Source organism: Pleurodeles waltl, chromosome 6 (genome assembly GCF_031143425.1).
Source record: "Pleurodeles waltl isolate 20211129_DDA chromosome 6, aPleWal1.hap1.20221129, whole genome shotgun sequence".
NCBI lineage: Eukaryota > Metazoa > Chordata > Amphibia > Caudata > Salamandridae > Pleurodeles > Pleurodeles waltl.
The window spans coordinates 968,337,416-968,352,785 of record NC_090445.1 but is presented as its reverse complement, the minus strand read 5'-3'; the positions used below and the strand labels follow the sequence as shown (position 1 = coordinate 968,352,785).

The 15,370-nt window shown below is 48.2% G+C and overlaps 1 protein-coding gene across 2 annotated transcripts in view; it reads right to left on the bottom strand.

The window, feature by feature from the left end:
* Window positions 1–15,370, bottom strand: part of KIF11 (kinesin family member 11) — a 135,057-nt gene that overhangs the window by 88,298 nt on the left and 31,389 nt on the right. For both annotated transcript variants that reach the window (XM_069239811.1, XM_069239812.1), the window contains exons 9-10: window positions 14,205–14,447; window positions 1,580–1,675 (exon numbers count right to left, since the gene is read on the bottom strand). In XM_069239811.1, the coding sequence (XP_069095912.1) occupies window positions 1,580–1,675; window positions 14,205–14,447 (339 nt within the window). The remainder of the gene's footprint in view (window positions 1–1,579; window positions 1,676–14,204; window positions 14,448–15,370) is intronic.

The window sequence follows — 15,370 nt, the reverse complement described above, 5'->3', positions numbered from 1 at the left end:
GTCACTCCTCCACAGCTTTGGGAGGTGACAACGCTCTCTGGATGAGCTGGGTTGGTGCAATTTGAGTCTAGCCGCGAGGTAGGTTTTTGCACCAAGTGGTGGTGAAGACCTCAGTTCTCAAGTTGTGGGCTGTTCTTTGTCCTTTCTTCTCCATGCAGACTACTATGAGTTCCTGGTGTTAAGAGGCCAGATAAATACTGAATTAAGGAATGTTAAGGGGAGTGAAGGGTCGTGGCCAATGGCTACTTACCGTTGGGGTCGCTACAGGCCCCTATATAAGCACTTCCTCTGGGGAGTGGGCATAACCCCATACCAGAGTTCCTAATTCCATCAAGATGGTGGAATCCCTTCGTGGGACACATCAGGCTGCCCACCTTCGGGTGTGAATGGCCTGGTATTGCACCACACCTACTGCAAAACTAATTTCACACTTGTCCTGGTGCCAAATGGGCCTCAGGGCAGACAGTGGCATTTCCCAGGTCTTGGGGAAGCTGGGGTTGCATATCAAAGGCGGCAGCCACTTTGAAGTCAATGGCCTAGGTAAACAGATTCACTAGCCTTCCTGCTGGAGGTGTAATAACCACATCCTGACAGAGCAGGTATTGTTCCTGACCTCAGAGCAGTGCTCTCACCTCCTGGGGTTCAGAAGTGTCTGTAGAGGCAGGTTGGACTCTACCAGGCAGCCAGCACAAGAGAGAACTAGTAGGCTTCAGGGGGTACCTCTAAGGTACACTCTAGGTGCTTGTATTAAAGAATTCATCACTGGAAACAGCGGGTTTAATAATAGGAGGTGTTTTATACCAAACACATTTGGTTTCAGTGAAGACATCCTGTAGCTAGGGAACTCTTAACCACCAGTGCCCAGCACATATACTTAAGATGGCTTCCGTGTTCACTTGCAATGTCTAAGAATCGACTCAATCATCACAAGGGCCTATCTGTTCGTGGAGATATGTCCACAATGTACAATATACCCTGCATTAGGGCTGTAAGGCTTGCTGTAGAAGTGACTTGCATACACTGCATGCAGCATCTGCAGGTATAGCCCACATGGGGGTGGGCCTGGTCTTGTTTTCACATTTGTGTGCACCATTTCACACAGCTTGCATTGGCAGTTTGCATGAGTGTGGTGGAGGGGGGGGGGGGGGGGGTCTCTCTCTTAGGGGGTCACAATACATGTTGCAGCCCTTAGGAACACTCTTTAGTACCTGTGCCCTGGATGCTAGTGGTACAGTTTACCAGAGACTTAAAGATGCTAAAGGTCTTTCCAACTGGGGAACAATTGTACAGTTTTAGGGAAAGGAGATGTGGCACCTGGTTAGCAGGAACCCAGGGCACATATCTTAAAATTGCATCAGGCCAGGCAAAAGGTGGGGGTAAACATGTCAAAAAGGGGCACATTCCTACACACTCATACACCAAGGAGGTAACCATTGGTGAAACACATCAGTCCTGCACATGGGTGTTGTGCCCATCATTGAGGATTTTCTTCACATTATTATAGTAAACAATACATATTTTTGCAACCACACTGCAGCACAACAGAATAGAGGGATTAGATGGAGAACTGAAGAATTACCTTAATTAGAGCTCTCTTTGTAAGTTTCTGGTTGACTTCAGGTTTATTCATTATATTCTTTGCTCTGTGGGCGTAGTCCAGGGTACTCAAAGTTTCCTGGTGGTGAAAAGCAATACAGTCCATGTAAATTCAAGATAGTTCAACACATTTACACAGATTAAATAGTTTTCTGAAGTCAAACATTGCAAAAGCCTAAAAAACACTCTTTAGATTCTCCAAAGTAGGAAACCCACCTTTTCTCAATGTTCATATCCATGATTATTCACATTTTGTTGGGCCCTTTTTCATTGGTTTTTTAGACTTCTGTAGGGCGAGATCTGCATGGCAGCCTGTCAAAAGACAGGTTTTAACAGCCAAAACCTCCCTTTTAAATAATAGTATGTCACCTCTAGGTAAGATATGTAGCCCATAAGCAGGACCTATGGAATTATGAGATTATGTGATAAATGCAGCTGCAAGTGGGACATGTAGAAAATTGTTAACATGTATGAAACCAGACAAGCAGCTATTTATCTGTCCTATGTAGAAAACCAGAAAACAGATTAAAACAGTAATACTGCAATCTCACCATTAGCACCAGCTAGGAAAATAATCAAACTACTAGTCTTAATAGTTATTAAAAAGCAAACAATAGGCTGCCCTGAGATAGCAAAGAAGACTTCTCTGAAATCCACAGAATTCATGGTTGGGGAGGTCAGACATCTTGTGACACTACTCTGTCATCCTGCCTGGCAGGTTTCTTTCAACAACATGTAAAACTTGGGGTCACTCTTGAAAGGGAAAAATGGGACGCACAGACAATTATTGTAGATCCCCTGTCTAGTTACTAAAAGGAACTACTTTTGCCCTTCCAGACTTCAGTTTGAGGTGGGCACTGTACCCACAACAAAGCATAGACTGGATTTTAGTGTTGGAAAGTGGTAGGATACTGGTCATTTCCCTAGGTCACACACACACACACACACACACACACACACACACACACACACACACACACACACACACACACCCCCCCCCCCCACCCTCAGAGCCTCAATTGAGTGTGGCCCAATACTTTCACCACTTTGAAAATGCCATGACAAAGTACTTTAGGTCTGTATGCAATATGTAACCAGGAACTACTGGAAGTGTGTAGGGATATTATGGCCCCAGGAACTTTTGCCCTATTGTTTAGGGATGCCCATGAGTCAGTGCCACCCACTAGTATGTGCCAGGCATGTTCCACCTCCTATCACCAACTTCTTAACAGCAACAGAACCAGAAGAAGAGGACTGACATGCTGTTTATGACCTGAGCCACATGCGAGACGAAAAGAGATAACAGGATGCCAAGACAACGGAGTATTCACTATCTGGTTGCTAGAGAACCTTAATTTTGTTCTACCAAATGTCCGTTTTTGGGATTCTTGTGGGCATAGTACCTACTGCAATCTAGATTTTAGGGTTGGGTGTGAGAGGACATTACGATTACCACTGTAAATTTCTCACACAGCCCTCATGTAAGGAAATGGCTCCCTATTGCAGTTACCCCCCACTTTTTACCTGATGCTGACTTGACTGAAGTGTGCTGGGACCCTGCTAACCAGGCCCCAGCACCAGTGTTCTTTCACCTAAAATGTACCATTGTTTCCACAATTGGCACACCCCTGGTGCACAGATAAGTCCCTTGTAAAAGGTACCAGTGGTACCAAAGGCCCTCTGACCAGGGAAGGTCCCTAAGGGCTGCAGCATATGTTGTGCCACCCTAAGGGACCCCCTCACCTAACACATGCACACTGCCATTGCAGATTGCCTTTTTCTCCCCACCAACACACACAAAGTCGACATGGCATCCCCCTCAGGATGCCATGCACACAAAATACTGCCGGTGGCATAGGTAAGTCACCCCTCTAGCAGGCCTTACAGCCCTAAGGCAGGGTGCACTATACCACAGGTGAGGGCCTAGGTGCATGAGCATTATGCCCCTAAAGTGTTTAAGTCGGTTCTTAGACATTGTAAGTACAGTTGTGGCCATATTAAGTATATGGTCTGGGAGTTAGTAAAAAACAAATTCCACAGCTCCATAATGGCTACACTGAATACTGGGAAGTTTGGTATCAAACTTCTCAGAATAATAAACCCACACTGATGCCAGTGTTGGATTTATTACAAAATGCACACAGAGGGCATCTTAGAGATGCCCCCTATATTTTACCCAATTGTTCAGTGCAGGACTGACTGGTCTGTGCCAGCCTGCTGCTGAGAAACGGGTTTCTGACCCCATGTGGTGAGGGCCTTTGTGCTCTGAGGACAGAAACAAAAGCCTACTCTGGGTGGAAGTGCTTCACACCTCCCGCCTGCAGGAACTGTAACACCTAGCAGTGAGCCTCAAAGGCTCAGGCTTCGTGTAACAATGCCCCATGGCACTCGAGCTAGTGGAGATGCCCGCCCCCTGGACACAACCCCCAATTTTTGTGGCAAATCCAGGGGAGATAATGAGAAAAACAAGAAGGAGTCACCCACCAGTCAGGACAGCCCCTAAGGTGTCCTGAGCTGAGGTGACCCCTGCCTTTAGAAATCCTCCATCTTGATTTTGGAGGATTCCCCCAATAGGAATAGGGATGTGCCCCTTCCCCTCAGGGAGGAGGCACAAAGAGGGTGTAGCCACCCTCAAGGACAGTAGCCATTGGCTACTGCCCTCCCAGACCTAAACACACACCCCTAAATTCAGTATTTAGGGGCTCCCCAGAACCTAGGAAACTAGATTCCAGAAACCTGAAGACGAAGAAGGACTGCTGATCTGAAGCCCTGCAGAGAAGACGGAGACACCAACTGCTTTGGCCCCAGCCCTACCGGCCTGTCTCCCCACTTCGAGAAAAACTGCAACAGTGACACGTCCCCCAGGGTACAGCAACCTCTGAAGCCTCAGATAACTACCCTGCATCTAAAGAAACTTCAGAGGACAGCGGCCCTGTTCCACAAAGACTGCAACTTTGCAACAAAGAAGCAACTTTTAAAGACCACACGTTTTCCGCCGGAAGCGTGAGACTTTCCACTCTGCACCCGACGCCCCGGCTCGGCCTGCGGAAAACCAACACTACAGGGAGGACTCCCCGGTGACTACGAGCCCATGAGTAGCCAGAGTTGACCCCCCCTGAGCCCCCACAGAGACTCCTGCAGAGGGAATCCAGAGGCTCCCCCTGACTGCGACTGCCTGCTTCAAAGAACCCGACGCCTGGGAAACACACTGCACCTGCAGCCCCCAGGACCTGAAGGATCCAAACTCCAGTGCAGGAGCGACCCCAAGGCGGCCCTCTTCCTAGCCCAGGTGGTGGCGACAATTCCCCGCCCCCCCCCCCTTGCCTGCATCGCTGAAGAGACCCCTGGGTCTCCCATTGAATCCTATTGCAAACCCGACACCTGTTTGCACTCTGCACCCGGCCGCCCCTGTGCCGCTGAGGGTGTACTTTCTGTGCCTGCTTGCGTCCCCCCCCAGTGCCCTACAAAACCCCCCTTGTCTGCCCTCCGAAGACGCGGGTACTTACCTGCTGGCAGACTGGAACTGGGGCACCCCTATTTCCATTGAAGCCTATACGTTTTGGGCACCACTGACCTCTGCACCTGACCGGCCCTGAGCTGCTGGTGTGGTAACTTTCGGGTTGCCTTGAACCCCAACGGTGGGCTACCTTGGACCCAACTTTGAACCCTGTAAGTGCTTTACTTACCTGTGAACCTAACAAATGCTTACCTCCCCCAGGAACTGTTGATTTTTGCACTGTGTCCATTTTTAAAATAGCTTATTGCTATTTTTGCCAAAACTGTACATGCTATTGTGATGATTCAAAGTTCCTAAGATACCAGAGTGAAATACCTTTCATTTAAAGTATTGCTTGTAAATCTTGAACCTGTGGTTCTTAAAATAAACTAAGAAAATATATTTTTCTATATAAAAACCTATTTGGCCTGGAATTGTCTGAGTGTGTGTTCCTCATTTATTGCCTGTGTGTGTACAACAAATGCTTAACACTTCCCTCTGATAAGCCTACTGCTCGACCACACTACCACAAAATAGAGCATGAGAATTCTCTTTTTGCCACTATCTTACCTCTAAGGGGAACCCTTGGACTCTGTGCATGCCATTTCCTACTTTGAAATAGTACATACAGAGCCAACTTCCTACACCTCAGAAACCACGTTGAGTATGACCAAAGATTTATCACTTAGGATTTGTCCTAAGATGCTGCTTTACTGCAAACAGGCTCAAAAAGCAGACAGGAACTACTGAAAAGCAGAGGAGTCATGGCCTGGGAACGCCATGTGTCAGTTGGTTGGCCTCCTGTGCAGATACAGGGGAAAAAACAAGCTACATGAGGCCTGTTCCTGAAAGCAGCCAGCAGACCAGTGACAATTGGACCTGGATTGGACCCTGCTGTTTGACTCTCCTTCAAAACCTGTGAGTTTCTTCCTAAGGTACCCGCACAGAAGGTCAACCACCTGACACATGGCGTTCCTGCACACCTCATCCTGGACATCCCCCGCCACTGCCACATCACAGCCCACGGGAGACCTGCATTGGCTCCCAGTCAACAAGAGAATCACCTTCAAACTCCTCACCCACACTCACAGGGCACTGCACAACACCGGACTAAAATACCTCAGACTGCTCTCCTACATCCCAACAGCTTCGCTCCGCGGACCTTGCCCTCGCCACTGTCCCACGCATCCGCAGAACAACCACCAGCGGCACATCATTATCTCACCTCACCACCAAGACATTGAACACACTTCCCACCCACCTCAGTCAGACCAAGGATGACCTCACCTTCAGGAGACATCTCAAGACATAGCTGTGAGCAGTAGCAGTCCCCCCCACCCACCCCCCCCACAAGCGCCTCGAGACCATCACAGGTGAGTGGTGAGGTTTAAAAATGACCTGATTAAGGTCCAGGAGCTAAATAAGTGTACACCTGTGCTTGGCTGGGACTTAAAAGACTATGTCAGAGGTAAAATATTGGACCACAAGGAACCTGCACACCATTGTGGTCAACCTGCAGTCTACCTTGACCAATATACACTATCACAGGCCATAAATGCTTTTCGGTGCTTCTTCATTTTAGTTTTTTTTTTTTTATTCAATTTTGGATTTTCATTGTTTGACATTTTGACTATTATTGCTTTGGCACTGCAATAATACTTTACACATTGTCCCAAGATAAGAATGTCTGCTGTGTGCCAAAGCTAGCAGGGGACAGAACTTGGGTTGATTTAGTGAGTTGGAGAGTTCACTGACAAGGGTTGTGCTTATTCCTTGGAATAGGCAGTCTCGCAGAACAAGTATTAATCCAATTTCTTACACCCAGCAATAGAAGAGAAGACAGAAAGATGACTATAAAACCCCTTGTGAGGAAGTGGGATGTTTTACATGGTGTGGTACTGCAATCTCACCATGTAATACGCTTACCAGTCCCCTTATGACCCTTAGGTTTCGTCTGCAGCACTGAGAAGCGAGGATTACACAGAGGAGCAAGAGTAAAGTGTGGGAAGCTAGCCCTTATATAGTATACAAAAATGAGGTATTCTGTGCAAAGAGCCAGGGGTTCCCTTACTAGAGGACAAGAACTTGCTCTAGAAATCACTAGGTGCTCTCTTAGGGGGTAGCATAGTTTTGCAGCCTTACACTTAAAGAGGAGTATTAGACGTTTAGCATAGGTGCACAGTTAATAACTGAGACTGCAATACTTTAGGTTTCAAAACTCAACAGTGCATTTTTTCAGAAGCAGCAATGTTATGAAAGAAAAATAAGTACTGCATAAAGGTATAGTACAGCAACTTATGGGAACCAATCTCCTGGACTTAAGGTAAGCTTAGGGCAAGGTCGAAGACCACACTAACAGGTCATACCAGGAGGCACTGGGGTATCCGGGTGCAGAGGTGCAGTACAGCGTTGGGTGCCCAATGTTAGACAATGGGGTTCAGTCTGGTTGAAAAGAAGCTGCGGGTTTGGACTTATTGGTTCACCTCAACTGGACTCTAAGTTGTAGGAAGTTGGCTCTGTATGTGCTATTTCAAAGTAAGGAATAGCATGCACAGAGTCCAGGGGTTCCCCTTAGAGGTAAAATAGTGGTAAAAATAGATAATACTAATGCTCTATTTTGTGGTAGTGTGGTCGAGCAGTAGGCTTATCCAAGGAGTAGTGTTAAGCATTTGTTGTACATAGACAATAAATGAGGTACACACACTCAGAGACAAATCCAGCCAATAGGTTTTTGTATAGAAAATATCTTTTCTTAGTTTATTTTAAGAACCACAGGTTCAAATTCTACATGTGTATCTCATTTGAAAGGTATTGCAGGTAAGTACTTTAGGAACTTTAAATCATAAAAATTGCATGTATACTTTTCAAGTTATTGACAAATAGCTGTTTTAAAAGTGGACACAGTGCAATTTTCACAGTTCCTAGGGGAGGTAAGTATTTGTTAGGTTAACCAGGTAAGTAGGACACTTACAGGGCTTAGTTCTTGGTCCAAAGTAGCCCACCGTTGGGGGTTCAGAGCAACCCCAAAGTTACCACACCAGCAGCTCAGGGCCGGTCAGGTGCAGAGTTCAAAGTGGTGCCCAAAACACATAGGCTTCAATGGAGAAGGGGGTGCCCCGGTTCCAGTCTGCCAGCAGGTAAGTACCCGCGTCTTCGGAGGGCAGACCAGGGGGGTTTTGTAGGGCACCGGGGGGGGACACAAGCCCACACAGGAATTTCACCCTCAGCGGCGCGGGGGCAGCCGGGTGCAGTGTTAGAACAAGCGTCGGGTTTGTAGTGTTAGTCTATGGGAGATCTAGGGATCTCTTCAGCGCTGCAGGCAGGCAAGGGGGGGGTTCCTCTGGGAAACCTCCACTTGGGCAAGGGAGAGGGACTCCTGGGGGTCACTTCTCCAGTGAAAGTCCGGTCCTTCAGGTCCTGGGGGCTGCGGGTGCAGGGTCTCTCCCAGGCGTCGGGTTTTGGATTCAAGGAGTCGCGGTCAGGGGAAGCCTCGGGATTCCCTCTGCAGGCGGCGCTGTGGGTGCTCAGGGGGGACAGGTTTTGGTACTCACAGTATCAGAGTAGTCCTGGGGTCCCTCCTGAGGTGTTGGATCTCCACCAGCCGAGTCGGGGTCGCCGGGTGCAGTGTTGCAAGTCTCACGCTTCTTGCGGGGAGCTTGCAGGGTTCTTTCAAGGCTGCTGGAAACAAAGTTGCAGCCTTTCTTGGAGCAGGTCCGCTGTCCTCGGGAGTTTCTTGTCTTTTCGAAGCAGGGGCAGTCCTCAGAGGATGTCGAGGTCGCTGGGCCCTTGGGAAGGCGTCGCTGGAGCAGGATCTTTGGAAGGCAGGAGACAGGCCGGTGAGTTTCTGGAGCCAAGGCAGTTGTCGTCTTCTGGTCTTCCTCTGCAGGGGTTTTCAGCTAGGCAGTCCTTCTTGTAGTTGCAGGAATCTAATTTTCTAGGGTTCAGGGTAGCCCTTAAATACTAAATTTAAGGGCGTGTTTAGGTCTGGGGGGTTAGTAGCCAATGGCTACTAGCCCTGAGGGTGGGTACACCCTCTTTGTGCCTCCTCCCAAGGGGAGGGGGTCACAATCCTAACCCTATTGGGGGAATCCTCCATCTGCAAGATGGAGGATTTCTAAAAGTTAGAGTCACTTCAGCTCAGGACACCTTAGGGGCTGTCCTGACTGGCCAGTGACTCCTCCTTGTTGCTTTCTTTGTTCCCTCCAGCCTTGCCGCCAAAAGTGGGGGCCGTGGCCGGAGGGGGCGGGCAACTCCACTAAGCTGGAGTGCCCTGCTGGGCTGTGACAAAGGGGTGAGCCTTTGAGGCTCACCGCCAGGTGTCACAGCTCCTGCCTGGGGGAGGTGTTAGCATCTCCACCCAGTGCAGGCTTTGTTACTGGCCTCAGAGTGACAAAGGCACTCTCCCCATGGGACCAGCAACATGTCTCTGGTGTGGCAGGCTGCTGGAACTAGTCAGCCTACACAGACAGTCGGTTAAGTTTCAGGGGGCACCTCTAAGGTGCCCTCTGGGGTGTATTTTGCAATAAAATGTACACTGGCATCAGTGTGCATTTATTGTGCTGAGAAGTTTGATACCAAACTTCCCAGTTTTCAGTGTAGCCATTATGGTGCTGTGGAGTTCGTGTTTGACAGACTCCCAGACCATATACTCTTATGGCTACCCTGCACTTACAATGTCTAAGGTTTTGTTTAGACACTGTAGGGGTACCATGCTCATGCACTGGTACCCTCACCTATGGTATAGTGCACCCTGCCTTAGGGCGGTAAGGCCTGCTAGAGGGGTGTCTTACCTATACTGCATAGGCAGTGAGAGGCTGGCATGGCACCCTGAGGGGAGTGCCATGTCGACTTACTCGTTTTGTCCTCACTAGCACACACAAGCTGGCAAGCAGTGTGTCTGTGCTGAGTGAGAGGTCTCCAGGGTGGCATAAGACATGCTGCAGCCCTTAGAGACCTTCCTTGGCATCAGGGCCCTTGGTACCAGAAGTACCAGTTTACAAGGGACTTATCTGGATGCCAGGGTCTGCCAATTGTGGATACAAAAGTACAGGTTAGGGAAAGAACACTGGTGCTGGGGCCTGGTTAGCAGGCCTCAGCACACTTTCAATTGTAAACATAGCATCAGCAAAGGCAAAAAGTCAGGGGGCAACCATGCCAAGGAGGCATTTCCTTACATAAGTGGATTCAAATCTTGAGATGCAAGGACACCTTAGGTCCTCTTCTCCACAGGCCAAGTGCAGAGGTGGCTTGAAGTGTTGGGTTTTCTCCACTGGGAGCACTCTCAGATGAGGGGGCCTGCAGACAGAGGCTGCAGGTGGTGTAGTTGAATTCACAGTGGGCTTCACGTCAGGGGTTGGGGGGAAGGAGGAGTTGTGGGACCATGCTAGCTAGCATCATTGGCCAACTTCAACTCTAGCTAAGCAGCACAGGTGCAGGGGTGGGGGGGCCTTCTGGTATTGGGTTCTCAGTGGTCCAAAGTCCTCGCAGATCTCTTGGGGGTGCATGTAAGATGCAGGGAAGCAGCTCAACTGCTCCACAGGAGTTTCTGCACCTTTGAAGGCAAGCAGTCCTCTCAAGGCTTTTGGAGGCACAACAGCTTGCAGGACGAGAACATTTTGGTGCAAATCTGAGGAAACAGCAGACAGGCCAGCAGGGCTGGGGCCAAGTCAGGCACTTCTTCCTCAGCCTTCTTCAGCTCATCTTAGGGGTGGAACTGACCTGAGAGGTAGACACCTCTCAGAATACTACATTTCCTGTCTGTCCAGATGCCAAATACCTGGTGCGGGAGGGAGGGGGAAGGACATCAGGAGCCACAAAAGCAAAGACTGAGGAAGCAGCACCTGACTGGGCCCTGATTTGCACCAAAGTCTCATCCTACAAACTTTTTGTGCCTCCAAAAGCCTTGGGAAGACTGCCTGCATTCAACGAAGACCCAGTAACTCTGATGGAGCAGCAAAGCTGCTTGCCTGCATCTTGCAAGCACCCTAAGAACTGCAAGGACTCCGGACTACTGAAAACCAGACACCTGAAAGCACCACTGCACCTGTGCCACCTAGCCAGAGTTAAAATGGGCCAACTGTGCCAGCATGGTCGCACAGCCCTCCAGAGACAAAGTCCACCTTGGATGTGCCCACTGTGGACTCACCGTCGTCACCTGCAGCCTCTGTTTGCAGGTCCTCTCAACAGCGAGTGCTCCCAGTGAAGAAAACCCAATGCCTCAAGACCTCTCTTCACCTGCCACCGCCCCCCCCTACGTCATCTAGCATATTAAGATTTAAACCCACATGTTGGTTCACCTATACTGGACTCCCAGTCCAAACCTGCAGCCTCTTTTCAACCGGATGATCTCCCATAGACTAACATTGACCCGACACTGTACTGCACCTCTGCACCCGGCCGCCCCAATGCCAGCCAGTTGGTGCATACTTGGAGAAGTGTGGCTCAGTGGAGAAGTGTGGCTCAGTGGAGAAGTGTGGCTCAATGGTTAGAGCGGCAGACCCTGAAGCAGAGATCTGGCTCAAGACCAGGGTTCAAGTCCCGCTTCAGCAGGTCTTGGGCTCAATTCCCCTTGACCAGATAATTCTCGCCTCAGTGCCTAATCTAATTCATGGGTCCCATTCTGCAACTCTGGGCAATAGCTTGCTTAATCTCCACAACGGCCCCAACAGCGCTTGGATGCCTGGCTTCACCCTGGAGGTGCTCAGGAGTGGGTGCCTCACAGGGAAAAGCCAGGAGGGGTTCCATAGCGGTATGAGTACAGCGCCTTGAGACCCTAACGGGTGAGTAGTGCGCTATACAAGTGCTAATTTACATTTACATTTACATACTTCACCCTTGCCCGATACTTACCTTATGTCCAGAAGAGTGGTCCCATTAGTCGCTGTACTTTACCTGTATGCAGTACTTGTTTTTCCTCCAAAGGAAAACATTACCACTTCTGAAAAATTCACTAAGTTTCGACTTTTGAAATTTGAAAGAATTTGTTGCAAAACGTACTTACTTTATCATACTTATTCTGGTGCCTAAAAATATATAAAGATACTACTTATTGTTAAATTGGTGTGGATCTCCTTATTGAGTTGTGCGCTTCATTATTGACTGTGTGCCTATGGTAAATATCTAAAAAATTTCTCCAAGCGGAAGGCTGCTTGTTCACTACGCACAAAGAGCACCTTGGGGTTGCTAGAGCAAGACCCTGTCACCGGTAAGGGAAGCCCCTGGACTCTTTGCATGGTATACCTCCTTTTGTTATGCCATGTAGAGAGCCATATTCCTACAGGGTCCTGTTTACAGGGTCCTGTTTACAGGGTCCTGTTTACAGGGTCCTGTTTACAGGGTCCTGTTTACAGGGTCCTGTTTACAGGGTCCTGTTTACAGGGTCGACATACCACCAAGCTCTCTTGAGCCAAAGTCCAGTTGCCACTGGACTGCCAGTTGTCTTGTTTACAGGCCAATCCTTCCTGGGTCAATAACTTTCCTTCTGAAGGACCTCCAGTGACTGACAACACTCCCAGGCTCAGGGAACTCTGGCGCAACTCTGTGTGACAGGTATTGGTCCTCTGTGTTGCACTGAGGCAGTGCTGGTACAGGCTTGAATACTTTGGGCTACCAACTTGCCCCAGCAGGCTTCTTCAGCTGTTGTGTCCATGTGCTGCAAACAGAAGGCCAATCAGCTGGTCCTTGCATGTCTCTTGGCTTGACTGGGCTTTGGAGGCAGCTTCTCCCGGAGCAGGACACAGCAGGTACAGTCCATCTTTGCTAGCCAAAAAGTGGAGCAGGTGCAGTCCTCTTACGTGCAGCCTCTTCGCTGGTCCGGTACAGCATGGCAGTCTTTCTTCAAAATTGGGAGAGATCCGAGTTTTGGGCGCCAGGGGCAGCCTACGCATCTTCAGAAAATGCCGTTGGGGTAAGATGTGATTGGTAGCCAATAGGATGCAGCTGGTAGTCAATAGATAACCAGGTTCCCTCCCTCCTGGGAAGTGTGGCATCTGGCAATCTGAAAATGCACCATTCTGCCCTCCCCCAACATGACGGGACACCACTCACTTCGCGCTCAGCTGCTGAACTTCTTCACTAACCATCCTGCAGGAACGTCAACTCAAAGAGGGTGAGCGCTCCCTACCTGAACCGTCTGGACATTCGAGTAGTCAGGACACAGTCCCCTTCTTTTTCAGGTTCTTCACGTCCGGAATCCACCCTTGGGCCCACCTACCTTGTCAGGACAGCAGCTAGACAACTGAGGGGTCCATTGACTCCAACTAGGTTTTCTGACGCCACTTCACCCTTACTTACGCACCTGGGTGTAGGTACTTCAGTCTTCTGGGTATCCAAAGGTGGGGGCAATAACCAACATTCTTTGTGCCAACTGGTTTCCTCTGGTTCCACTGGGAAGGGTCCTGAATCCATAAAAATGCAACTGCAACAGTCCTGTGTTAGCCTATGGGACACCCGATTTAATGATAACTCTGCACCAGGACACCTGTGTGATTTCTAGTACTACCCCCTCCCCCCCGCCGTATAGGGTGCTATACCATAGCTGGACACCATAAACTGAGAATCTCCTACAAACGCCACATCTGGAGGACTATGTCAAGTTTCATGGATACATGATGCATACAGACAGGTATTCATGGATATGTAATGAAGGGTAAAGGAATGTATGGTGAATGTCAGCATAGTAAATGCTGAATAGGTGAGGAGTTAGTGCAACTCAAATAGCATACAGTAAAGCAAGCAATCAAGAGATTATGAGACAACCAAACTGTTGACAAGTCAGGAAACAATTGCAGACTACTCTCTACATTAAAGCATTCATTACTAACAACCAACCACTGCCCCTCTATATACAGGCCTTGAACCCCATGCTCCCACCAACCCCTTATCTTGCATTGCATGCAGCTATCTGAACCACTTGACAGCATGTTAAATTGTACAATACAAAGCAACTGAAGAACCTGGTGCGAACATTACATTAACAAGATACCCACAGGAACTTTGCTAGTCTCCTTTGATTTACCTGCCAGGAGTGTTAGCAAGGAAACAGAAGCTATATTTTGGTAAAGTACATAAACTAACTGCACCTAAACCAATGCATGCGTTACAACTCATTTACCTCAAGATTTATCGAAGCAGGCGATACTGTAGCGATGATTGATGTTTTTGTGCGCCCTCCAAGCGAATCCTGCAGAATTCTAGTGAGCTTTGACTCCCTGTATGGAATATGTGGGGTCCTTTCTACTAGTGCAGTGATAACACGACCTAAAGTCAACAAAGACTGGTTAATGTTACCAGCTTCTCGAGCTCGTTTATCGACTGCTCCAGAACGTCCAATATTTTCACTTCCTGCCAGATCCACCTAGGGGAGTGAAAAGTAACAAGACAAATTAGCACTTGGTATAGACATTGAATAGTAGTCCTACTAAAGGACTGTATTTGTTGAAGAAGCCAGACAAGAATAAACAGTTAATCCTACAAAAGATAAACATTTTAAATAATTTCTGACTCGAACAAATCAACAATAGGAAATATAAAAAGATGGATGACAAAAATGCACCAACTGAAATTTGTTTCAAAACTTCATGGAAGTACCTGAAACAATAAATCAATAAATATAGTACAACCCAAGTTCATGAGCATTTTCACAGATATATTGTCACTTGCCCTTACAGTGTTACTTTGGCTGTACCTTAAGGACAAACAGAAGATTAGGATGATTCAATAACAGGAAACAGAAGAGATTTAACAAAGGAAGTGAACACCAACATTACAGGGCTAAAACATTTACTCACCAAACGAAGCACAAAAAGCAGAGTAGACTAGACACTACAGTCTATTTGGGAGACAGAGTGCTCACCAACTGGTCGCATAAGTAAGGGGAAGATGTGGATGTTGGTGAGCATTGAAAGACAACCACCACTGGGTACTTAAGTAGCCTTCCACCAAAACTCAGGGATTTCCGATGCAAAAACTTGTTGCATATTTTCAGAAAGAAATGGTTCTTAGTGACTTACAGCAAAACACACCCTGCAACTCTAGACATTGTACATGAGAAGTTTGCCAGGTCTATTCAGAGCTTTAAAAAAGCCTTGTATTAAAGTACTGTCAATACTGTCCCTGAAAAGACGGGGCAGCAGTCTCAAAATCTGCCCTATGTGGGACCAATGGTAGCAAACTTGAGCGGGGGGGGGGGGGTGGAGAGAGGACAAGCTGTTGGCATCTTGTTACTTTGTCTTCAGAAGTGCCCTGAAAAGTTGCAAGAAAACAATGATGGAATACTTC